The following is a 24,821-nucleotide window of genomic DNA, read 5'->3' on the forward strand; positions in this document are numbered from 1 at the left end:
TGATGGTTCCGGAAGGGCAGGTGCATGCGGTCGTGATGGTTCCGGAAGGGCAGGTGCATGCAGTCATAGTTCTGGAAGGTGTCCCTGGGGCAGGAGATGTTTTCCTACTTTCCTTGGCTTCCGGGGTGCTCGGAGCCTGCTTTCCTTCAGGTCCTGGGCTGATTCTCGAGCAGGAGCTGGGAGTGCGCTGTCCTGGGTGCTGCAGCATGGCTGAGCCTCAGCTTCTCTGTCCAGGGCCAGCTGTGTTCAGACTGCACATCTTTAGTTTTGGGGCATCGCAAATCCTCCTGGAATCTGGTGAAAGCCGTGGACCTTCTGCTTGTTGGCAGGGGATCATGCAGAAAATTTTGAGTACAGTTTCAGGGGATGTACAGACCACCCAAAGGCCTGGGATCAGAGCCCCCACCAGACAGCGGTGTGCTCTCTGGGCCAGCGTTTGGGGCACTCTCTGGCTCTTGGAGCCCTGATAGGGCATTCTCAGCAGCTTGCTTCATTTTCTGGACCCATGTTCTTGGCTGTGGTTTATATTACTCTCTGTATGTAAATGTCATAGGTTTATTTTCTTCTAGTAAAATTGTTCCTAGTTAGCACAGTGGAATTTTGAAAAAAGAAAGCTGTCTTTCATGAACAGTGTGTGGATTCCAGGTTTAGCCCATGGACTTGGAGTGACAGGTGTATGGCAAAGATGGGTCAGGCTGCGTAGAAGGTGTTTGCGCCCCCCAGGTGCATGTATTAATCCTCTCCCCCAGGGCGATGGTGCTAGGATGTGGGGCCTTTGGGAGGTGATGGGGCTGAGGCCGGAGCCTCGTAGTGGGGATTAGTGCCCTGATGAAAGAGGCCTCAGGGAGCCCCTTTGCCCCTTTTACCACGTGAGGACCCAGCAGGAAGATGCTGTCCAGGACCCAGAAGGTGGGTCCTCTGCAGACACTAAATCTGCTGGCAGCTTGATCTTGTACTTCCAGCCTCCAGAACTGGGAGAAAAGCAACTGTCTGCTATTCATGAGCCACCCAAGCTGCAGTGCTTTTTCCAGCCCGAACAGGCTAAGTCAGGAACCGTGAGCAGGAGACCTCCCAGGGAGTTGCTCGGAGGGGGATTGGGCATTGTGCCTCAGTTTCCCCAATGTCAGGGAAGTGGTGCCCACGGCACTGGCAGGCCCCCCTGGAGCCAGCACACCAGGTAGGAAGAAATGCAAGCTCCAGGCCGTTGAAATGCACAGAACCCCACGTTCTGCCTTCGGGGCGACCATCTAGTCCCTTGTTTTACGAAGGGCAGGCAGGTCCCCTGCAGGACTCAGCAGAGACACGGTCAGGGAGAGGCCAGAGGGGCAACGTGCCTGGCCGCCCACAGGTACGGTGGCTCCTTCGTGCCACACATGGGTGTCGGCGTCATCTTTTGGCTGGGTGAGGGAACTGCCCACCTGCCCAAGCCCTGGGTCCCAAGTCAGAGTTGCTGGGATTACTGGGCAGGGAGGTGGTCCCGTGACCCACACCGGGGCAGCGGCAGGAAGCCCAGACACACACAGCACAGCGGCCCGGCACCGTGTCCACCCTGTGGGGTGGGTCTTCTGGGCTTGGACTCTTTCTATCCATGTGCTGGTGTTTGATGATAATTAGAACAGAAGCATTTTCTTTTTTTCTTTGTTTCCTTTTCTTTTTTTGAGATGGAGTCTTGTTCTGTCGCCCAGGCTGGAGTGCAGTGGCGTGATCTCCGCTCACTACAGCCTCCGCCTTCCAGATTCAAGCAATTCTCCTTCCTCATACTCCTGAGTAGCTGGGACTACAGGCATGTGCCACAACACCCTGCTAATTTTTGTAATTTTTAGTAGAGACGGAGTTTCACTATATTGCTCAGGCTGATCTTGAACCTCTGACCTTGTGATCTGCCCGCCTCAGCCTCCCAAAGTGCTGGGATTACAGGAGCGAGCCACCGCGCCCCCCCCCCCCCCCCCCTTTTTTTTTTCTGGGGACTCGCTCTGTTTCCCAGGCTGAAGTGCAGTGACATGATCTCAGCTCACCGTAACCTCCGCCTCCTGGGTTCAAGCAATTCTCCTGCCTCAGTCTCCCGAGTAGCTGGGACCACAGATGTGCGCCATCACGCTTGGCTAATTTTGTGTTTTTGGTAGAGACGGGGTTTTGCCATGTTGTTCAGGCTGGTCTTGAACGCTTGAGCTCAAGCGGTCTTCCTGCCTCGGCCTCCCAAAGTGCTAGGATTACAGGCGTGAGCCACCAGGCTCCACCCAGGGGTGTTTTCAAGCACGTCCTGTGCGCTGAGCCTGGTTGGTTGGTGCTCAGCCATGTTCATTGAATGAATGAATGAACGAACGAACGGACGAACGAACGAACGAAGATCCAGAGGTCTGAGGGTAAACGCAGGGCGCCGGCATCTTGTCTTAGCCCAGCCCGTTGTTGGGGGATTGGCGCAGGACCTCGACCCAGACCCCCGTCAGCTGTGCCTCCTGCCCCCCTCACTCTGCTCCCTGTCTCCCTCAGGACCTCCCACTCTCGGGCAAAGGCCGAGGCAGCCCTCACAGCGGCTCAGAAAGCCCAGGAGGAGGCGCGGATCGCCAGGATCACTGCCAAAGAGTTCTCCCCTTCCTTCCAGCACCGGGAAAACGGTAAGTCTCGCCCGGCCTGACACTGGCGTCGTGGGGAGGGGGTGCGTGGATGGCTGGGCAGTCCTGGCAGCAGATGCGTCCTCCAGGGCTGGCGGGCTCAGATGGGCTTGGCCCCAGCTGCTCCCCTGCCCGGTGTCCGCCTCTCCCCCGGAAGGTGCCTGTTTGTGTCGAAGCCTGGCCCAGCTCCCCCGGACACAGGTCATGTGTCTCGGCAGGTCTCTCCCGTTCCCACAGCTGCGTCCTTGTGGCACCATGTGTCGCTTGCCGGCTGTCCCTGACGGTGAAAGCCCACCTGCCCAGCCGGTACTGTCTGCCTGCCCACCCTCCCCCAGTGTTGTTCTGGAACCTTCTTCATCACGATGGAACTATCCTGTCTGCTGGGTCCAGTGTGGCAGCCACTAGGTGGGTGTGTCTGGGGTGCTGGCTCTTGACCTGCCTTTGATGTGAACTGACCTATGATTAAACACACACGGTGGCTGCTGGGTTGGACAGTGTCACAAATGGCAGCTCCCGCTGTGCCCCTCGGAAAGAGCTGGAAGCTGCTGCCTGATTTAGGAACCTCGTCCTCCCTTCAAGGGGGAATCATGGGTGATACGGCCCAATGACAATGGTGGGGGTGCGGAAGGCGTGGGGTGGGTGACGGAGAGGCCGTGGCCAGCTGCCTCCCATCGCCTACCTCACCTGGAAGCTTCCTTTGCACCAGGAGGCCCCAGAGAATGGGGTTAAGATCATGCCCCCTCAACCCGAGCTCTGACCGGTGAGAGGCGTTCGGATTAGGCTCTGCACGCTGGAGGTCCGCACCCTGACACCACAGCCTCGCATCTGCTTGCAGCGCCTGCTACTCTGGCCTCCAGGACAGGATGAGGAGCCCAGCCTGGGGGCTGCTGGGCTGGGCGCTCACCTGACTGGAATGCGAGCCCACGTCATCTGTAGAGGTGACCGTCCACCACCACTCCAAGGCCTTTCCTTCACCAGACAAGGGCTGGGCTGGGCCCTGCAGAGCCTGCAGCTGCAGCCTGGAGGTCAGGAGGATGAGCCCCTGCACCCCCACTGCCTTGGGCAGCTTCTGTTCCAGTGCATCCCCTCCACTCTCCTGGCCCCTCCAGACACGCGGACCCCAAAGTGTCCAAGTGGGAGGGCCGCAGGCCAAGTGCCCTGTGGTCAGTGGCATCCTCCATGGTCTTGCTATCAGGCCCTGACTTTCCTTCTCCCTGGTGCCCCTACTTGCCTCGCCCGTGACCAGCTGCCTGGGCTGGGAGGTGGTGGGGCACACACTTAGGGGCACACGTTTAGCGTGCACGTGCCTGTGGGAGCGGGCGTGGTGCTGCGGGATGGATGAATGGAACAGGGATGCCGGAGAGGAAGCCAGGGCCGTCGGGGGCACCTGCTGGAACCCTGGCTGGGCCACTCCCCGCAGAATGCACGTAGGACAGGATGGGATTCCTCGTACCAACCTGGCCCGTGGTTGCCCCGGCTCCAGCCCTGTCCGCAGCTCACATTCCACATTCCATAGCCGGTTTTGCTTCCTCTCAGAGCCTCCGTTCTGTGTGTGGCAAGGGGACCGGACAGGGAATGCTGAAGCCGCCATCCTGTGCCGAATCCCCCAGAGATGCATCCACCGGATGCTCCCAACGTGACTTATTTGGGAAGAGGGTCTGTGCAGGTGTCGTTATGGAACAGACTTTGAGATGAGATCAGCCTGGATTGGGGTGAGCTCTAGATCCACGGCAGTGTCCTTAGAAGAGACAGAAGAGGAGGAGACGGGGTGGATGGAGTGAGGTCAGAGATCGCCGGAGCCACGGCAGCTGGAGGGCGGCTGGAGCAGACTCTTCATCGGAGACCCTGGAAGGAAGCAGCACTCCCGACACCTGGATCACGGCTTCCGGCCTCCAGAAGTGCGAGGATGCCTTTCGGGTGTTTCCACTCCCACCCCCAAGTGGCACTTTACTGCTCCAGTCCCAAGAAACGGGTGCAGCTCCCCCGTCCTGAGAATTCCAGTTAAGACTTTCTAGTTGGCCAGGCATGGTGGCTCACGTCTGTAATCCCAGCACTTCGGGAGGCCCAGGAGAGCGGATCACAAGGTCAGGAGATCGAGACCATCCTGGCTAACACCGTGAAACCCCGTCTCTACTAAAAATACAAAAAACTAGCCGGGCGCGGTGGTGGCGCCTGTCGTCGCAGCTACTCAGGAGGCTGAGACAGGAGAATGGCGTGAACCTGGGAGGCGGAGCTTACAGTGAGCCGAGATCCGGCCACTGCACTCCAGCCTGGGCGACAGAGCCAGACTCCATCTCAAAAATAAAAATAAGAAAACAAGACATTTTAGTCAGAGATGCTTCCTGGAGGGCTCAGGTCCCTGCGGGAGGGGCCTTGGACAGACCTTTTAAATCCCGGAGCTGCCTCCTCAGACAGTTCTTGTCTTCATGATACAGGCATGGGCCCCGCAGGGGCCGCTGCTGCCTCGCTGGCAGGAGTCCAGTCCTCGAGGGTCTGGCTGAGTTGGCCTCACCTCCAGCTGCTGCACCCTGGTCTGATTTGCGGCTTCCTTGGGTGACGCCCCCGGGGCCTTCTCTGAGCAGCATCTTCCCTGGAGGGAACGTTTGGACCGTGTGGGTTTTACAAGTGCTGGGACTGGTGTGAGATTTGATCCAAGCATTTCCTGTTTCCACCTCGGATGCATTCAGGATCAGTGTTCCCAGACCAGGCACCCTGGAGCCTTCTTGGCTGCTGGGGAGCGGTGGGGCCAGGGGAAGCTGTCCAGGTCCTTCCTCAATTGTCCTCACAGCCAGGAGCTGAGGTCACCAACAACAGAAGACAGAACGGAGCCTCCAAGAGGGGAACAGTCTTGCCAGAGCGCTGGTGGTGGAATCGAGATTTAAAACAAGAACTTCAGCTGCAGAGAGCGGCTGGCTCCAGCCTCTTGCTCCCTACCTGGGAGGGCCCTGGCAGCCTCCCAGCCTGAGAGCTCTGACGGTCAGGGTTCTGCCCGAGGCCGGCTGAAGGCAGGACCACGAAGGAGCCTGGCCACATGGTGTCCAGTGCCCAGGCCACTCCTGGTGACACCCGCCCCCGCCCCAGAGGCAGGAGGACTGAGCGTCGGGAGGCTCAGGATGCAAGTGGCTCGAAGGCACAGGAACGGTGCTGCAGGGGCTTCACGAGGACCCACCCTGCGTCTCCACCACGATGCTTCTAGGAACGTTACCTGCTCAGGAGCTCATTTTAACTGAGGGTGCCCTCCTGCTGGGAGTCGAGGCCCCCTCTAGGGTGGGGTCTGCTGGGTCAGCCAGGCCTGATCTCGGCTGCAGTGGGTGGACAGCCTTGTGTGAAAGACTGGGGCGCCATGCGGGGGGGCCTTGATCCCGGCCTGCTAGGTCCATAGTGTCTAAGGCACAGGAATGCGGGCCCCTCAGAAGTCCCATCCCGGCCAAGGAGGAGGTGCAATGTGGGTGATCCGTGGCCTTGATCGGGGGCCTCTGACGGGGCCAGGGCTGCTCTCCACATGGGACCCTCCTAGGGAGACAGAGGTGGTGGGAGGGCCTGAGGGTCCCCCAGTTCCACACGGACCCTCTCTGGCCCATTCCCTGCTCTGTTGGCAGGACACCCAACCAGGCCAGCCCTGCTTCTGGGGAGTGACCACAGAGGAACAGTCATTGAGTGAGACCTTAGAATGGCCCGTCTACACCCCCGTGTGACGTGGACTCAGATTTGAGAGGGCTGGCCACCCACCCAGAGTCACACAGCTGCACCCCAAGACCCAGGCCAGGGCCATAGTCTTGCTTTGCTCAGCATTGCATCTTAGGCCACCAAGGAGGAGGACGCCGCAGCCCAGCCTCGTGTTGACACAGCGTGCCCCGAATCTGCTTGCTAATATCTCTTGACAAATGGAGGGACTACCTGGTGCCACACCGAGGGTTTCTGGCCACGCCGAGGGTAGCTGTGTCTCCCAGACCGTCTCCTGCCCAAAGGTCAGACTCGGGGTACAGGCCAGGAGGATATCTGAGCATCCGACTCTAAGATGGGGAGTAGCTCTTGGTGTCTGAGCTGGTCTCATGAGGTGGCAGCTCCAGGTGGAGCTCTGAGACCTCCGTCCCCAGAGGGAAGGCACCCCAAACTGCCACAAAGCTCTGCGCCATTTCGGCTCGGGCGGGATAGGGATGTCGGGGGTCCCACGGTTCTGCGCTGAGCCTAGGACCCTACTTGAGAAGAACATGTAAGTGTGTTTCCTGGAGGGTAAGAAGCGCCATATTCTTGGCTTTCTCCTAATGGAATAAAGTCGGGCACGGCTCCCGTGTCCCTGGGTTGGCAGGAAATGAGATCTGAGTCACGTTCTTGGTTCTTGGTTCTTGGAACCAAGACTTCTTCTCCGTAGGAGAAGTCTTGGGGCTAGTCCTACGATGCTGCCCCTCCCTATCCAGGCATGGGTTTGGCGCTGCCACCGGCAGACAACAGGGGCACTGCTGGCTGCAGAGTTGGCTCCTGGGTCCTGCTGGGACCTCCCCTTCCCAGGAGCCCCCTGCCTCTGCAGGTCTTTGGAGACCAGGGGCTTCCTGACTCCCTGCAGGGGAAGAGGAGCCCCGCCCTAGGACTCGAAGCCCCATCAGCCTCTAAAGGTGGGGAGGGAAGCCGGCTCCTGGGCTCTCATGCTGGCCCTGGCATTGGCTGTTTCTCAGCAAGACTGTCCCAGCACTCTGAGACACAGTCCCAGGCGGTATGGGTGTCAGCAGCCTTTCTGTGACAGCTCGGCCTCCCCAGGCAGGTGGTCAGCCAGGGTGAGGGGCTTCCTCTCACCCTCAGGACAGGCGAGTCAGGGTCGGTGGGACCTGGGTCCACACCCCAGCGTCCTCACGCGCGTTCTGAGCCTTGGGTCTCCCTTGTGGCCTGGGAGCTACTGTCCGCCCCTCCTGTGGTGCCTGAGCCCAGCCAGTCTCCCTCCGAGTGTCTGTGGGGTGGGGACCACAGGGGTCCCCCAGAGGGCTTTGGAGCCATGATCCCCAGTTCCCTTCCCCTGCCTGCAGCCTTTGGGTGAGTGGGAAGCGCCTCTGCTGCCCAGGGTGTCCGCCTGGTGCCCTGGCCCCGGGACCGCGGCCTTGCTGCAGAGCCTGCGGGGTGACACCCCCGGTGTCGTCTTGTTTCCCCACAGGGCTGGAGTACCAGAGGCCGAAGCGTCAGACCTCCTGTGATGACATCGAGGTGCTGTCCACCGGGACGCCCCTGCAGCAGGAGAGCCCCGAGCTGTACCGCAAGGGCACCACCCCCTCCGACCTGACCCCCGACGACAGCCCCCTGCAGAGCTTCCCCGCCAGCCCCGCGGCCACCCCGCCGCCCGCGCCCGCCGCCAGGAACAAGATCGCCCACTTCTCGCGGCAGGTGTCAGTGGACGAGGAGCGCGGCGGCGACATCCAGATGCTCCTGGAGGGCCGGGCCGGGGACTGCGCCCGCAGCGGCTGGGGCGAGGAGCAGGCCGGGGGCTCCAGGGGCGTCCGCACCGGTGCCCTGCGCGGCGGCCTGCCCGTGGATGACCTCCGCTCCCGGGGTTCGGGCCGCAAGCAGCCCGGGAACCCCAAGCCGCGGGAGCGGCGGACGGAGTCGCCCCCGGTGTTCACGTGGACTTCCCACCACCGGGTCAGCAACCACAGCCCCGGGGGCGCCCGGCTGCTGGAGCTGCAGGAGGAGAAGCTGAGCAACTACCGGATGGAGATGAAGCCCCTGCTGAGGATGGAGACGCACCCCCAGAAAAGACGCTACGGCAAGGGCGGCGCCTGCCGGGGCTCGGGGGACGACCACCGCCCCGAGGACCGGGGCTTCGCGGTGCAGAGACTGCGGTCCAAGGCCCAGAACAAGGAGAACTTCAGGCCGGCCTCCTCCGCGGAGCCCGCGGTGCAGAAACTGGCGAGCCTGCGGCTGGGCGGGGCCGAGCCCCGGCTGCTGCGCTGGGACTTGACCTTCTCCCCGCCCCAGAAGTCCTTGCCGGTCGCTCTAGAGTCCGACGACGAGAATGGGGATGAGCTCAAGTCCAGTACGGTGAGTGGGCGGCCACCGGGCTGAGGCCAGCGGAGGCGACACCTGCCTCTCCGCTGACCTGGGTTCCTGGGTTTCCAGCTAGGTCTGCTCCCCTGTCCCTCTGCGGGGTGGAGTAGGGCTGGGGTACAGCTGGGAGCGGCAGCCCTGAGGTCACTGGGAGCTTATCTGGGAAGCTGGGACCATCCCCTAGGAAGCCAGGTGGGGGCAGGTGTCACACCGTTTTCCGGGAGAGGGCTGCCCCCAGGCTGTCCAGAAAGCACAGGAACCTCCTGACCTCTCGGCAGCATGGGAGCCTGCAGTCCCGCAGCTTGCTCAACCCCAGCTGCTCAGCAGAGTCTGTGCCCTGGTCAGCGGCCTTGGACCGTGAGATGACCACTTGAGTGTCCTGTGTCCTGGACAGGAACCCAGAGACCTTGAAATAGCTGGGGGCGGGGCTGGCCTGGGGCTGGGAGTCAGGTCGGACACCCCAGGGTGGGGGGGTCTGCCAGTCCAGGTTTCTCTCACCCATGGGGGTGTTGAGGTTGGGGCCAGCTCCCATGAGGCCCCCCTGAGCCTCACCCAACACCCCTTGCCCCCAACCCCAGATTCACTTCTCCAGGACAGGTGGCTTGGAGGGAAGAACAGTGTCCCCTGGGATAGGTTCGGTGCAAGGCTGGGGGTCCTGGGCTAAGCTCAGTGTGTGAGGCTGGGGGCCTTGGTGCCTCACACAGGGCTGGCCCCCCTTGAAGGGACCCTCCCCGTGCGAATCCCACCCTGCTCCCATAGGGAATGAAGGGCTGTGGGATGGTGGCTACGTGGGATCTGTGCACGGCCAGGCCCTCACCCCAGCAGGGCTCTGCTCGCTCATGGCTGCCCAGGCAGTGCTGGGTGCTGAAAAGAAGTGCTGCAAGCCCGTCTGCCCCTTGGGTGTGAGGATGCAGGGGGTTGTCTGCGTGGGGTGCTCAGGGCACGTGGGGCGGGCAGGGGGGCCATCGGTAGGTTTATTGTTGATGCTGCAGCAGGTGTCAGTGTCTGTCCCTGTCCCTGTCCGTGACCTAGGGGAGCTGTGGTTTTCTTCTGCCAGCCCCACCCCCAGAGGAGTCACCACGTGACACCCCTTTGAAGGGGCACATCCTGCCAGGCAGCAACGTCTGTTTCTGCCTCTCCTTGGTACCACTGCAGACGTCTGTCTGTCCTGCTGTCGGGTTCCTAAAAGGCCTCCCCCTTCCCCAAATGCCCACAGAGAACAGCCCCTGTGCTCCTGCTGGGACCAAAATACCAGCTCACACTTACAACCTGATTTTCCCCATCGCAGCCGGAGACGTGTGCGTGGCTGTGCGCGCGCGGTTATTTTAGTAACAGCCAAGCAGTGGGCAGGGTGGGAGGTGTAGGGACGGGTTCTCTTTTTAGCCTGCTTAATCCACTGGCACTTTTGGGTGCTTTTAAATGAACCTCCCCTGGGGTCAGTGCCCAAGCTGGGGACAAGTGCCAAGCTGGCGTTGGGGGTGAGTTCGCTGTGGGGCACCCAGGGTGCTACATGCTGCCCTGGTCCTGCCCGGTCTCCGGCTGGGGCTGGTCTGGGAGGTCCTGTCAGCCGCAGCATCACGTCCCATCGGCCCTGGAGGAAGCCAGCTGAGCTCCTTGGAGGTGGCTGCCGAGGTACCTGGTGCTGGTGCAAACCAGGTTTCCCTCCCCGTCTTCCTCCCCACACCTTCGGAGCTGTGTTTTCTGCCGGGTCTGTGAGGGGAGATGGGGCAGAGGGGCGTGGTCACTCCTAAGCACTGTTCCAGGTCCCATCCGTGGGAAGCAGGAGGGGCCTGTGCCAGCCAGCATCCATGTCAGGGGACAGGTGTCAGGGGAGTTGGGTGCCAAGCTGGGCTGGGTGCCTTCAGTGTCACCCCTCACGGGGGTGCATCTCTCTGCAGTGTCTCCCCTGGGCCACCAGCAGGGTCTGGGGGGCTGTCTTCTGGCCATCCCCCTCCCTTCCCAGCCCACCAACAGCCACGTGCTGCAGAGCTCACAGGCCAGAGGTCCTGGGTACCACTGGCTACAGATGGGCCTGGGATTCTGGCCTGCATAGGGCCCTGGCAATTCAGGGCAAAGTCCCGTGGGACGGAAGCACAGGTTCTCCCTACAGCGTTGCCGGTGACTGAACTCTGTGGTCCTGGCTGAGTTTCTCTCTGGGTGAAATGACAGATATGACCTGATGGTGGAGGTCCAAGGTAGGGGGATGGCTGGGTAGACAGGAGCCTCCCTCCTGTAGGTAGCCATGCCCTCGCCCACAGCGCGCATATCTGCTTCCCGGCGAGAGCATGGCCAGGACTGTGGCAGAAGAGGTGCCACTCACTACCCCACTCCATCCTGCTCCCCACTGCAGGCCGACTGACACCCAGCCCTTCCTCCTAGCTGGGATGGTGGGGCTTTGCATGAGGGGTGGCATCAGTGGGCAGGGCTGGGCCCTTGGCTGTTCTCTGCCCCGCTGCGGGCTGGCCTGGCCCAGCCCAACCAAGTTGCCACACGCCCAAGACTCAAGGCCAAGATGCCACGGAAAGCTGGGCTCAGGCCACCGCCCCTGGTGCAGAGCGCTCGGAGAGCTGGCTTTCTCTTCGGTTGAGTGGAGGCCCTCACTGTGTCCACACCTCCACTTCCATCCGTGCCTCAGGTCCCTGATGGGCTGGGAGGTTGTGGAGGGTGTTGGCTTGGTGCTGCTGTGGCTGCAGGTGCCTCCCTGGGCAGGACTTCACCCTCTGAGGACCCTCCTCTCTGAGCTACCGCCCCAGGGGTACAGTGTACAAAGCCCATTGCTGACTGGGGTTCAGCTTGTCTGTTGAGCAAACTTTTCAAAAAGTTTCTTGGCCAGACAGGGTGGCTCACCTGTAATCCCAGCACTGTGGGAGGCCGAGGCAGGTGCATCACCTGAGGTTGTGAGTTGGAGACCAGCCTGGCCAACATGGTGAAACCCCTTCTCCACTTAAAAATACAAAAATTAGCCGGACACGATGGCATGTGCCTGTAATCCCAGCTACTCGGGAGGCTGAGGCACAAGAATCTCCTGAACCAGGCAGGAAGTGGAGGCCGTGGTGAGCCGAGATCACGCCACTGCGCTCCAGCCTGGGCAAGAGCAAAACTCCATCTTAAAAAGTTTCTCAAGCCAGTGTCTCTAAGGCATGAGGGCTCCAGTCCCCAGGGTGAGGAGAGGCGCTCAGCCCTGGGAGCTCATCCCCAGGACACAGCAGGAGGTGCCCCTGCGAGGTGCGGTGCAGAGCCTGGCGGGGCTGTGAGAGACCTGAGGATGGCATCTGGACGTGTTTCAAGTTTAATGGAAATGAGATAGGCTCATGGGCTGCTCGTCCCCAAATCCAAATGGAAAACCACCAGCTGGGGCCAGGCAGAGGCAAGTACGCCCACCCGTTGCTGCTGCTGTGCCGAGTGGCTATTGGCAGGGGCCTCCCGAGGAAACTGTGCCGACGCAGGAGTGGCTAGAGCCTGCCCAGGCCACAGCTGGGGCCACGATGAGCAGTACTGCCCAGGGCAGATGGGGGGCAGCTCCTGGAGACCACAGGGAGGGGAGGTGGGCACGCAGGTGTGGGCAGGACTGGAGGAGGAGGAGGTTCCCAAGGCAGGGCCTCTGCCACGGGGCTGGAAGGCCCGCAAGGGCTGGGGGCATGATGGGTTCCTAGTGCCCCAGGCAATGGCTGTTTTGGGGCACATGCTTAAGTGGGTGCCCAGGGAAGACCAGCCTAGGTGGTGGGACCAGGCTCTTCAACGTTGGCTACGATGCTGCTTCCCTGGGGGCACAGCCTGGGAAAGGATGAAGCTGACCCTGGGCCAGACAGTCCAGCAGAAGGCTGCTTCTCTCCCGTGGGATGTGGCATCCAGGCGAGGCAAGGGGACCACAGGGTGATGTCCCCAGAGGGAATTCTGGCAAGGCCGTGACCCCACTGGGGCCCTGAGAAGTGGCCCCTCGTCCCTATCCCTCCTGCGTGGGGAGAGCAGAGCAGGCTGCTGTCAGCCCATCAGCTCCCGTGCGTCAGGCACTGCTCTGACCGTGTGGCCCTGGAGCACCGACTTCATTCGGGATTTCTGCTGTTCTTTGTGCAGCTTCAGCTCTACTGAGATGCATGTACTGTTCACTTCACCTGGCCACAGGGTACAAGTCAGCGATTGGAGTGTATTCTGAGTTGTACAACCGTTACCTCCTATTCTATCTAGATCAGGTCCATCACCTGAAACCTCAGGGCCATTAAGCAGGCACTTGCTGTCCCCTCCCCCAGCTCGCAGACTTGTCTTTCTGCCTCTGGCCGGGTCCTGGCGCCTGGGTTCACTCCTGCACCCGTCCCTGTGGCATCTGCTGTTGCAGGGCCCGTTTTGCTGGCTGCGTTCCTCTGCCACCAGACAGCTGGCTTTGCTTCCACTTCGTGACTGCTGCTTCCTGCTGCTGGGAATGTGTGTGCACGCAGGATTTTGAGCGGACCGGGCTCTCTGAGCAGCCTCCTGCCTTGGGCAGGTCCCCATGCAGCTCCTTTCCGGAGTGGGGTCTGCATCTCCTTCCAGGCAGCTGTGAGATGCGGTGTGTGGGGAGGGGCGGGGGGCGGGGCAAGTGTCCTCTGGAAGCAGACCCTGGGCAAGGCTGGAGTGGGTATCCATCCCCTGCCATTCCTGGGCTGGGGCCATCTTCCAGGAGGCACCCGTTCCCTGTGCAGCAGGTACTGTATCTATAGGGGGGCACCCCCCCCTCCGCCCTCCCAGGGGCGGGGGGCTTCCCAGAGGGGCCACGCTGCCTCTCAGCCCTGCCTGGTGTGAGCCTGAGACAGTGGCGTGCGGGACAGTGAGAATCACTGCAGAGGGGCGCCCCAGGAAGAGGCGCTGGTGCGAGACGCGTCCTGCCTGGCCCCACCAAGCATAGGGAAGGTGGCAGCTTGGTCCAAGTGCCCGGGCTGTGTGGCTGAAGGGGGAGCCTGGCACTTGGGGCTCTGGCAGAGGCTGAGGACTCGTGAGCCACTTCAGGGAGGTGGTGGCAGCAGCACTCAGGACTGTGACCCGAGTCCAAGGCAGCTTGCAACTGGACCAACCGGACACAGCCCTCCAGTGGAAGCTGTGCTCACAGACTGGGAGGCTTCTGCTGAGTCCCAGGGCCCTCTGTGCTGGGCCGCATCTGACACTGGCTACGGCAGCCATGCGGGGGCTTCTGAGGTTCTCATCACAATGGTCCCAGTTCCACAGAGCAGGAGAAACGCAGCACGCGCTGAGACGTTTACTTAGAGGCCGGGGTGGTTCTCTCCAAGGGGACCCCGGGAGAGCTGGTATTCAGGATCTCAGGGCTGCAAGGCAATTCCAAGACCAGCAGCCTCCGACTTACAGGCCAGCGGCTTCCTCCCCAGTCCGGACGTGGAGGGGCTCAGTTCCGGTGGGCCTTTGGTGTCCAACCGTTTCAGACATCCTCCTGTACACCTCCACCCCCCAGGGTCTGCCAGTTTGGTGAAGAGACGTGGGTGGGAGGCGTGCTGGCCCAGGCAGAGCCCCCGTGGCTGTCGCTCACCTTTCCCCTCGCTGTCTTCCAGGGCTCGGCTCCCATCCTGGTGGCGATGGTGATCCTGCTCAACATCGGAGTCGCCATTCTGTTTATTAACTTTTTCATCTGATGAGACTGTCGCGGTAGCAAAAATAGGAAAAGGGGACATTAAAAGCAAAACCACAAGAAGGGAAAGACCACAACTCGGACAGCCCAGCGACTCCCAAGTCCTCTCTCAGAAGAACCATATGATTGGGTATCACTCACAGTTTGCCTTTTTTTCTGGGTAATGTTTTTTGGATTTTAGCCAAAATTCTTTGCTTGTATAACACTCTGCTGTGTGGCATGAGAGAAGGAGGCCAGCACGCAGCCCCTCCGGCTCCTGTGGAAATAAGGGATCCCGGCCCATCAGTGGTAACAGTGGACGTCGTCCTCGTGGTCACATGTCCCTCCCTGGGTGTGGATGGAGGGCAGCCCGGGGCGGAGCCTCAGCCCCGCGCCCCCTGAGCAGCAGGGCTGGCTCCCGTCGACATAAGCTTGGAGAAGTGGATTCGCTGCTTCCTCTGTCTAGAACAGACGGGTGACAAGTATGGGCGGGAGGCGTGGGGCAGGGTGGCCCACCCCAGCGGGCAGTAGCCCGGCCTTTTTCTGTGAGAGATCTGTGCTGCACACCTGAGGGAGGGGGAGGGGTCGGCCACCTCCTCCCTGTGAGACGGATGCAGGTCCTTCCCTCTTCTCGGCACTGCCCCCGGCCTTCTGTGAGAAGCCGACTCCCCACACCGAGTTTTAAAGCAAAGCCCTTTTCTTCTGCTGCCCACTCACCGTGGGCCCCATTTGGCCGTTTCCCCCACCAGACCCCACGGAAGCCGGGGCCCACTCCAACCTGCCTGGGCTCAGCTGAGCACGGAAGCCGAGGGGCGTGCCGTGGAGTCGGCCTCGCGCCGGGGCTCTGGGTGTGTGCACTGGCGTGCAGGGTGGACACATGGGCTTCCGTGTCCCCAGGAGTAAGGCCCCAAAGGATGCCTTCTCCCATGGTTACTGACCACCACGGGTGTTCACATCTTTGTACTGTGCCTGCCTCAACTTCCCCTAACAGATATGCATATTCCTTCCAGATGCCTCAGTGCTACACCAGAGTGGGCCTGGTCCCAAGACAGGAATGCGGTTCAAACCCAGTGGCTTGAAACTTCCTGAGAAATTGTAGCATATCCAACCCCTCAAAATGTACAATGTAACTTGTTTCAGTCCAACAAAAACAGGTTCCTTATGTTTCTGCCTTCACCATGGTCACACCATCACCCAAACAGAAGAACAAGGTTTGCCAGGATGTCCGAGTGCCCCTGGCCCTCGTGTGCATGGACGTGCCTGAGGGGTCCGGGCACGGCCATACGCAGGACCCCTGTGCCCGGGGAGGCACTGCAGGGAGCCCCCATCCGGTCGCCTTGGGGCCAGCCTGTCTTATGGACTCTGCCTTGCTTTGCTTATGTTTAGCTGTTTCTCTGCTACCTTTCGAGCAGACTTCTTTACTACACTGCACTGGATTGCTATATTTTTAACCAGAAATAAACTGAAGATTAGAGCATGTTCCAGTTAAATTCAGTTTTATTGTTTTCCGTTGTATGTTCACTCCCGGTTCCTTCTCGCAGCCTGGTCTGGGGGCGGCGCAGGGAGGGAGGACTGAAAGGCACATACGTTTCTGATGTCGCTTTCTAAAGGGATGTGACATCTTTCTGTCCATCTTTTCCGTTTTTTAGTATTAAGTGGTTGCTGCAGACCGGAAGTGAACCAAATAAAGACTCCTGCTCTTTGTAGCTCTCACCATCACCCATGCTGGGAGATGGGTTTTGTAATTGTCTGCAACTCTTTGCAAAGACCACAGCTGCTTTTGTACATTCCAGTAACTGCATGACACAAAGTGGTACCTGGGAGCAGGAGACACGTCCACACCATGAGACACGCACGGAGGCAGGCGTCCCTGAGCGAAGCTATGCAGATCCAGGCTGAGGGGCCGTCCGCTGCTGCCGTTAACACAACCTAGAAAACCAAGCTGAGGCTGGCCCCTTGCCTTCTAGCAGCAAGGGCAGAGGGCAAAGCCACTTCCCTGTGAATTCCAGGAGGATTCAACCAGGATTCAACCAAGGCTAAAATGCCCTGGGTCTGAGAGACTCGAATCTTTAATGGGTTTCCACATGGGGTGAGTAAGGAGAAGACTGCCGCCCACCCGTCCAGAGCCTCCGCCTTCCCTGACAGGCGCACAGTCCTTCCACCCAGGCCCGGGGGACCGGCTCACCTCCACAGTCGGGCAGGGCGGGGCGGGGCGGGACAGCGTGTCCCGGGCTGGCTGCTGCTGCATGGAGAATTTGGTGAGTTTTCATTAGCCCAAGAGCAGCCTGGTGAGAGCCATTTTCCTCCCCAACAGCTTCTCCCCTGCTTTACCTGTGCATCCCAGAGGCCAGGAGAAAGGGGCATCCCCTCTGGATGGCAGCATGGTCTGTGAGGGGTGGGCATGGACAGCCCATAGGTCAGGCTGGCATCTCCCCACCCTTGCGAACCTGCAAAACAGATCCACCCCTGGCCCAGGAACAGATGAGCCCTGTCCTGGAAGAGCTGGAAGAGACCCTCTGCCCCGGGGTCTCTGGTGAACCTGTGTGTGCCCATGGCTGGCCCGTTGACCAAACTCTGCACACTGGATGGACTAGTGCTTTCTGAAGTTCAGTAGCGCACAGAATGTGCCTGGATAACTTCAGGAACTTGAAACATTCTCTTTATCCATCATTTTGGATCTAGAACCATTAGCTCACAGGATTCCCAAAGATACTGATTAGGTGTGCAATGCCTGAGCCAAGCTAACTGACACAACGGTGGTGATGTAGAAAAGCTGGGCAGGGCCGGGCGCACTGGCTCACGCCTGTAATCCCAGCACTTTGGGAGGCCGAGGCGGGTGATCACAAGGTCAGGAGATCGAGACCAGCCTAACCAACATGGTGAAACCCCATCTCTACTAAAACACATACAAAAATTTGCCCAGGCGTGGTAGCAGGTGCCTGTAGTCCCAGCTACTTGGGAGGCTGAGGCAGGAGAATCGCTTGAACACGGGAGGCAGAGGCTGCAGTGAGCCGAGATCGCACCACTGCACTCCAGCCTGGGCGACAGAGCGAGTCCGTCTCAAAAACAAAAACAAGCAAAAAGACACACATCATAGAATGACGGGCCCTCCCCGCATGCACTCAACTCGCTCCCCTGCGAGGCCCCAAGCCAGGCCGTGGGCCAGCAGTCCACGGGGTGTCCACACTCCAGGCTCTAACCACGCCCCTGGCTCTACCCACACCTGCTCCTTTTCACTTTCAGAATCACACGGCCACCCAGTCTGAGGGCCATCAGTCACCCCCAAGGCACTGCAGACCTAGTGGGGAGAACCCGAGGGAAATGAAATGTTTTCCACACTTTTTCAGTTCAGGTTTTTGATTGTCCTTTACTCCTTCCCCGGGAAGTTTTATCGTCAGCGGAACCCGTGGGAGTAAAGAGGCCCTGGGGCCTGTGGTGGCCCCGGACGGCACATCCAAGACCTCCCCTCAGTCTTCACAGGACAGTGTGGATTTCACGTCGTATGTGCGACAGAACGCTCGGCAAGAGAGGAGGGAAAGGACCATCTGCCTCTTCTAGGTCATGCTCAGTTTCTCTGACTTTTCCTAAGTTTGGTCCGACTATTCTTGCCTTTGGTCTTGGAAACTTGACATCAAGGTGCCTAACAGATTTTCGGACGTCACCTTCCATAGCTGTGGGTGCTGTGACCGTTTCTCCCTTCAGCCGGCTGACAGCACCGGGCGCAGCAAGCTTCAGGACATCATGACGCTGCCCTCCCGCAGTGCCTTGAGAACCTCTCCCGGGCCAGGGTCTGCCTCTAGCCCAGGACCAGGACTCCGATTCCAGATAAGGCAGAGGGAGGAGGGTGGATGGAGGAGATTGGAGGGAGGAGGATGGGGGAAGAGATCGGAGGTTGGAGGGAGGAGGGAGTCAGTCAGCTCAGGCACCTGGTTGGCTTCTCTCACGCCCAGGCTGTGTGTCAGGTGAGGCAGGCGGTACACAGAACCTGAGGAAGCAACTGTCCCCAACTGCCAAGGAGGTTGCCGGCTCAGCCTTCAAAATGAGCGAGGAAAAGTGCAGCTGCCATCGTTGAAAAGAAGAAAAGCCAGGCTGTATTTTCACTACGCGTCCCCTGCCTGGAAAATGAACTACGGAACGCACAGCGGGCTGGGGGTGGGTGCTGGAAAGGGACAGAACAAGGGTCTCTGGCAAACCACGAAGGCCCTGCAGGCCAGCGCCTCCCGATGAGAAGAGGCGGGGACCAGCTGGCTGCAGAGGGGCAGTCAGCGCCCCCAGAGCAGAGGACCTCAGCACCCGCAGCTAGCAACAGGGTCACAGGGCGCTCAGGACAGGCGAGGCCGTGCTCTGGAAAGCTGAATGCTCCTCCCAAACTTCGGCCCACCCATTAGGAACAAATAAACGCTTCTTAAGTCTGTTTCTTCATGAACCCCCCAGTAGAAGTGCCTGAGCGGTGAATGGCTGTGAATGCAGCCACAACGTTCTGTGCCAGCTTGTTCCCAAGCCTGGGAGAAGCAAGCGGCCCCGTGACGGGGACAGGTCACAGCCTGGGCATGAGCTCACTCCATGTGTGCCTGGGTCCTAGGCCCAGGCCGCTGGGTTTCCGGGGTGGTGGAGCGGACCAGGCAACAACCTCACACGCCAACCTCACACGCCTACCTCACAGCCACTCGTCCGCCTCGTCCACTCCTGGCCTTCGGGATAAACATCCTGTCTCAGACACACCCTTCTCGCGCGCCTGCGCCGCCTGCTCAGGCCAATGCCACCCGTCTGCCATCCTTCACGCCATGTCTGTGCCCCACAGAGGCCTCCGGCCAAACCACCACTGCTTGTTAACAGATGCCATCCATACCGAGGAAGCAAGCCTCTTCCAGCCCAAGGAGTGGCTGACGGGGCTCTGCTCTGCCTTCCTTGGTCATCTTCCTGGGCCTGCCATGAAGCTCAGCCCAGCAGCCAGCAGCTCCCTAAAAAGCCTAATGCTGGGTCTAGTCCCTGGTGACCCCAGGCTGCTGTGAGAACTTGTGACCCAAGATCAGAACAGCCTTTGGGTCCCAGAGCTTCCCGCACGATTGTGTGGGGAACAGACCAGGAGATTCCACCGGATATGGGTTCAACCTTGACCACCAACAGCACCCAGCCCAAGGGCTGCCTCCCCCGACCACGACAACCAACTCCTCCTCCACAGCGGCTCTGCCAGGCGCACAGTCCATCAAGGGCGGCCACTGCTAGGCACAGAGGGCCGGTCTGCCGGGGACTCCCAGGCCCTGGGGTCAGGCTGAGAGGAGGATGGGTGCGAGGGTGCGGGGGCGGGGGGTGGGCCCTGCAGGGTGGTGCCTGGCCCGTCCTGCGCCCACAGCCTGGGAACCCCCGCTTTCTCGCATGGGCCTCTGGGGAGCCCGCATGGCCAAGTGCGGCCACATCAGAGCAGACTTCTCGGGCAGCACCTTCCCAGGCACGTCCGTGGCCTCCTAGGGCGCAGGCACTCTGCCGATGGCATCCCCTCCTGGACGCTGAGCTGACCTCTCTAGCAGGACTCTGCTCATGCGCACCACCTGCCATTTCCACAGAAACCCCGTCCCCAGAGCCCAGTGGAGAAAAAACTCTCAGGGGCCTCTCGGCTCAGGGGAGCCACGCGGGAGAGGTACCCTCGTTCCAGCTGCGGAAGCAACTGAGCCTGCTGCCAACACCTCTGTGAACTCGGACAGAAAACGGAGTTAACCTGCGTTTCCTTCCAAGTCGGGCCAGCGCATGTGAACTGTCTGCTAACACTGTGTACAATCATTCCATGCAGTGACAAAAACAGAACTTCTCTTACTGACGAAGTGGTTTAAAAAGTTACCCTGAGCCTTTTTTCTTTGTTTTTAAGCTGGAAAGATAGCTTGGTTACTTACAAAATGAAAATCAAATTCTTTTCCTAAATGAACGTAACAGTTTAAATCCTACTGTTAAGAAAGCAAGGAACACTGTCAAGATTAAAGAGAAATTCTTCTCCTTTTAGTAATAAACAATGTCGTGTGACACTGGAACGCTTGTCTCGTCTCATTACAAACCAGTGTCTTTACTGAAGTTCCTTCTGCTGCAGAGCTGTGTGATGGACACGTGGACAGAGCTGGGTGGCAGGTGGAGGCTCTCCTGGCTTCCGAGCAGGAAACGTGCTGTGAGCAGGAATCTCGAGTGAGTTCCGCGGCGTCCCCGGGTCAGCATGCGCGGGGTCTTCAGTCTCGCTGGCTCGCCAGTGGTGGCCGGGGCATGACTCCCCCAGCCCTGAGTCTCCCGGCAGTGCAGGCAGTGTGGGCACGAGGTTTGTCACAGCCTGTAAGTGAATGGGGGACACAAAAGTCACCAGAGAGGCAGGCTCTGCCCTCCGGGAGTGCACAGGCGGTTTTTAAATGCACGCGTTCATGTAATTAAATGTCCCCGTTTCTGTTTCTCAGGGAGCGGTTACTCCATCTCTTTCTTCCCAGCCAGAGTTTTGTAAACCTGCACCTCTCACACCTCAGAGTCCAGCCTCTACAGGTGGGTCCCTGGGTGGGCTGCAGCCAGTGGGGGCTTGGAAGGGCTCTGAAGGTTGAGACAAGGAAAACGAGAGGCATGAGCTGAACTCAGGGAAGCCAGGTCGCCGTGGTACCTGCACTGTGGCCCTTGGCCCTGACAGTGCGTCAGCGTCCAGCGTCCAGCAGGGACTGCTTGTGTGCTCAGATGGCATTGCTGTAGCTCTCTCGTGAAAGAGAAATGGAGGTGACCGCAACCTGTGCTGGGAGCCATCTGGGTTATGAAAACGAGATGGGCCTCCAGTGCCCACGGGCCTCCACTCAACACTCTTACACTGCCCGGGAGAGCAGCGGTCACCAGCAAGTTCCTCCCACGCACAAAGGCAGGCAGGCTGAGGTCGTGATCACAGCTAGAGCTCGGCCCCTTTTCCTTTTGGGCTGGGGAACCACCATCCCCTGCTCCTTCTGGAAGAAAGCAGACTCTTCTCTGATGGAAGCCATCAGCACACGGCACCACCTCCTCACTGCAACAGCCGAGTGCCACGTCCAGCGTGGGGTCTCACCTCTTACCTGAACGTCACGTGGAAGGAGGCCCCTCTGGAAAGCCCCGGAGAGGGTCTCTCTCACCAACAGGCATCTTGGCATTTGTCCCTCAGTGACTCTGTAACTGTCACCTAGCCAATGACATCCTGCTTGTACCAACTCAATTAAAAAAAAATCAGATGTCAAACTGCAGTCAACACGACTCTCGTCTAAAAACAAACACAAACTAACCGCCTGGCAAGGATTTCTAAGCTCAACGGGTAGTTAGTTCCCTTGATGTTCATTCCACCCAACACCTCCCGCCCAACCACGAAAACAGCCACGGCTCATGGCCCGTCTTCCAGTCCGTCCTCACACAGAGCAGGGAGCGCAGGGGCAGCAGGGGGAGAACGGAGAACAAGATGATTCATCTTTGAAATCCCACAAAGCCCTGCGAGCAGCTGTGGCCCTGCTGCTAAGCAGGTCGGCCAGAGCGCCTCACCTGACATGCCCGCCCACCTGCAGTCTGGGGTCCGGGGGCCGTGTGGGAGGGCCGGAGCTGAGGAAAAGCCTTCCTAACAGCCAGCAGCTCACCACACCGAGGAACTGGAGGAAACTGTGGCACCGAGTATGGCGTGTCCCAGCCACGCTGTGCCAGCAGCTCCCGGGAGACAGAGGCCCTGGGCTTTCATGCCGGCTGCTCACGCCCTATGGCGGCTGTCTGGCCACCAAGCGGTTCAATAAACTGGGCTCCAGCAGACAAAGCAGACCACAGACCCATGGGGCAGGCAGAGCTCTGCACGGGAATCCACCACCCCCCGTGTTGCGTTCTGCGTCTCCCGCGGTTGCACACTGAAGGGGCGCTGCTGTTTTCATCACGGCCGTGGCAGCCACTCCATGCTGGGAGCTTGTCTGTCTGATCCCCATTGGTTCTGATCAGCATCTTTCATTCAAATCAAATCTTTAGCAACAAAAGCAAAATGCTTTCTGTACAAGAAAGTGTACAAGAAGTTTCTTCCTCAGGGCTGCTGTCATCTTTCTTTCAACTTGGTTGATTCAAAAGTATCTTTTTCCTTGGAATCTCATCTAATTAGTTACAAGCTCCTCTGAAAGACAATCTCTGATAACAGACAACTGCATTGAAGCCAACAAGATCTTTCCATTCCTTCCTCCAAGGGCAGGAGGGAAGAAAGAACCGGCCACACAACAGGGTCCATCTTCAGGACAAGGGCCAGAGCCGCAGAGCCTGTGCGGGCGGGGACGCTGCTGCCTGCACGCTGGCTTCTCTGCCCTGCCCGAGCCTCTCCCAACCAGCTCAGCTGAGAGCGTGAGGAAAGAACCCTGCCTGCCCCGCACTGGAGACAAAGTGCCCAAACCGGCCACCAAAGCCCGACACCACAAACACGAGCTGCAGCCCTCGGGGGTCGGCGGGGGGGGCCAGCACAACGCACACACGAGCTGCAGCCCTCCAGGGGGGCTACCCCTGCAGCCTCACCCATCGGCAGTGCCACCCACACATCCGGATGCACCAGACAGGTGTCCCCACCAGGGAACAGGCAGTGCTCGGAGCCTGAAGTGAGGTCACACCCATGGCAGCGGGCAGGGCCCTCGGGGCCAGTTCAAGTGCCACCCACCTGCTGAGGCCTCCTGAACACCTGGCTGCACCAGGGAGCTCAGCACGTGCCCCTGCTGGGGAAGAGCTAGCCAAGTGCCCCTGAGGTGATCCTCAGAGATGACGCTTCTGAAGCCACTGCCCCACGGTGACCCAGGTACTCCTGGGCCCGCCTGGAGCCATGAGGATGAATCGGCCAAGGGAGCAGGGAGGTGCTCACAGGTGCTCGCTGCCAAGTCAGCTTCTAGTCCTCTCTGCTCAACACTGGTTCCGCCAGGAGGGGAGTCTCCCCACCACCCTGTTTTCAACTCCCAGATAAGAAATGGGACCACAGTTATGTCGGCCCATTACAGAGAGCTAAGGATCCTATATTCCCACTGTTCAAAATATTTAAGATACCCACAAAACTGCACTGGGTGTGGTTTCAGTGCTCAACTTTTGACCCCAATTGTGCAAATCTGAACTGGCCTTCAGTCTTGGACTGGAGCAGGCCTTGGGTGGGGGTTAGCGCACCACAGCCTTCGGGGGCAAGGGCGCTGCAGCACGGGAGCCAGGAGGAGCTGGCCGGAGATACCTGGTGGCAGCCATGTGGAAACGCTGGGAGCCCTCGCCCTCCGGCCTCCCATCCTGTCGCTTTGCAAATGCTAATCCTAAACCCTAAACCCGACAGGGACCACCAGGGCCTCACCAGAGACCATGCGGCGGCATAGGGGCTCCCAGAAGTGAGGCCACTGCACACGAGGGACCCCCACCAGGAGATCCCTGTGTGGAGCCGGCCAGCGGGGCCATACGTGAACGAGAACGGGGAAGGTGTGCGCTGGCCCTGGGCTGCTTTTCAGTTTCCAGACGTCAAAGGCTGACCCCGAGGGTGAAGATGGCTGGGCAGTCAGGGCCCTCTTCTGGTTCTGCAGAGGGAAAGGCTCACAAAGCACGGCATATTCCGGGGTGTCGGGCGCAGAGACCTGCTTCTCGAGGGTCCTTCGTGTCGAAGGTTCCACCCGCCAGTGTGGGGCAGTCTGGCCCTAGGCCAGCCCTGGCACGGGGCAGAGGCCCCGGGAAGACTGCGGTGTGCCTAGGGCCGCACAGAAGACAACCTCCGCGGTGGTCTATGTTTCAAGTCCAATTTATTTTACACAACACACAGGCTGCTGAGGGAATCCACCCGCACTGCACTCAGTTGAACTTCTGGCCCAGCGCCGCATCAGAGACTAAATCATGGGAGAAAGTTCACGCCCTGGCCTGGGCCACCCACCTTCAGCTCTCTCCTGTGTGTCAGGGCACAGGCTGGCCCCGAGAGCCTCACCCAACACGGCTGGGTCCCGGGCGGACGTGGGCACAGCACTTGCCAGGTGCCCCTGGAGGGGGCTCTTCTGATACGCAAGGAGGAAGGAGAGAGAGAAACACACTCAGCCGAGGGGGAGGCCTGTGCAGGGAGGGCAGAGGGAACACCGGGTTTTCAGGGAAGATCTCATCCAAGAGCCCACAGGCAAGCTGCACTCATCAGCAAGCTGCCGAAATTACTCCACACACCAGCGTTTTTAAGAATTTAAACTTGCCTCAAGGCATCTACAGAACAAAGCTGAATTCTAATAAAAATCCAATCAACATGAAAAGCCTTTCACCAACAGCCACACCGCCCGTGAGCTCCAGCCGCTCACCTCCGTCCTCCGCACCGCGCTCCTCTCCACTGTCTTCATCCTCATCCTCGTCTCCACCCTCAGCACCTTCAACCTCCTCACTGTCCTCTTCCGAGTCTGTCTCCTCCAGCCACTCCTGAGTTTCTTCAAAAGCAGAATGAACACACACAGATGTCAGCGCAGCTGGGGCAGGCGGGGGAGGCTGCGGGATGGCGGGGAGGCTGCGGGACGGTGGTGGCTACCTACTGGGGGGATTCCATGTTCTTACTTAAGAACCATGATGTGAAACCTAACTCCTGGCCGGGCACGGTGGCTCACGCCTGTAATCCC

The 24,821-nt window shown here is 59.8% G+C and overlaps 3 protein-coding genes across 9 annotated transcripts in view; 1 reads left to right on the top strand and 2 right to left on the bottom strand.

Moving 5' to 3' along the window:
- JPH3 (junctophilin 3) overlaps window positions 1-15,722 on the top strand; it is a 109,405-nt gene extending 93,683 nt beyond the window's left edge. The window contains exons 3-5 of the mRNA XM_023228871.3: window positions 2,491-2,615; window positions 7,756-8,636; window positions 14,177-15,722. Of these exons, the coding sequence (XP_023084639.1) occupies window positions 2,491-2,615; window positions 7,756-8,636; window positions 14,177-14,257 (1,087 nt within the window). The 3' untranslated portion in view covers window positions 14,258-15,722. The remainder of the gene's footprint in view (window positions 1-2,490; window positions 2,616-7,755; window positions 8,637-14,176) is intronic.
- On the bottom strand, window positions 13,569-20,433 carry LOC111553850. Its single transcript, XM_023228946.3, is given in 12 exon segments — window positions 13,569-14,262; window positions 14,395-14,509; window positions 16,050-16,161; window positions 16,418-16,474; window positions 16,564-19,005; window positions 19,008-19,103; window positions 19,106-19,186; window positions 19,189-19,253; window positions 19,255-19,358; window positions 19,360-19,601; window positions 19,604-19,697; window positions 20,329-20,433. Coding segments are annotated over 8 exon segments (903 nt in total). The 3' UTR covers window positions 13,569-14,262; window positions 14,395-14,509; window positions 16,050-16,161; window positions 16,418-16,474; window positions 16,564-18,889.
- The window catches only part of KLHDC4 (kelch domain containing 4), a 65,905-nt gene continuing 61,128 nt past the window's right edge, over window positions 20,045-24,821 (bottom strand). For 2 of the 7 annotated variants that reach the window (XM_023228875.3, XM_023228878.3), the window contains 2 exons: window positions 24,513-24,635; window positions 20,045-20,542 (listed from right to left, as the gene is read on the bottom strand). In XM_023228875.3, coding sequence (XP_023084643.2) covers window positions 20,445-20,542; window positions 24,513-24,635 — 221 coding nt within the window. In that variant the 3' untranslated portion in view covers window positions 20,045-20,444. Of the gene's footprint in view, window positions 23,760-23,963; window positions 24,278-24,512; window positions 24,636-24,821 lie in introns of those variants that run through there. The other 5 variants (XM_023228880.3, XM_023228882.3, XR_002735084.3 and 2 more) reach the window with 4 other exon arrangements.

This window comes from Piliocolobus tephrosceles, chromosome 17 (genome assembly GCF_002776525.5).
Source record: "Piliocolobus tephrosceles isolate RC106 chromosome 17, ASM277652v3, whole genome shotgun sequence".
Classification (NCBI taxonomy): domain Eukaryota; kingdom Metazoa; phylum Chordata; class Mammalia; order Primates; family Cercopithecidae; genus Piliocolobus; species Piliocolobus tephrosceles.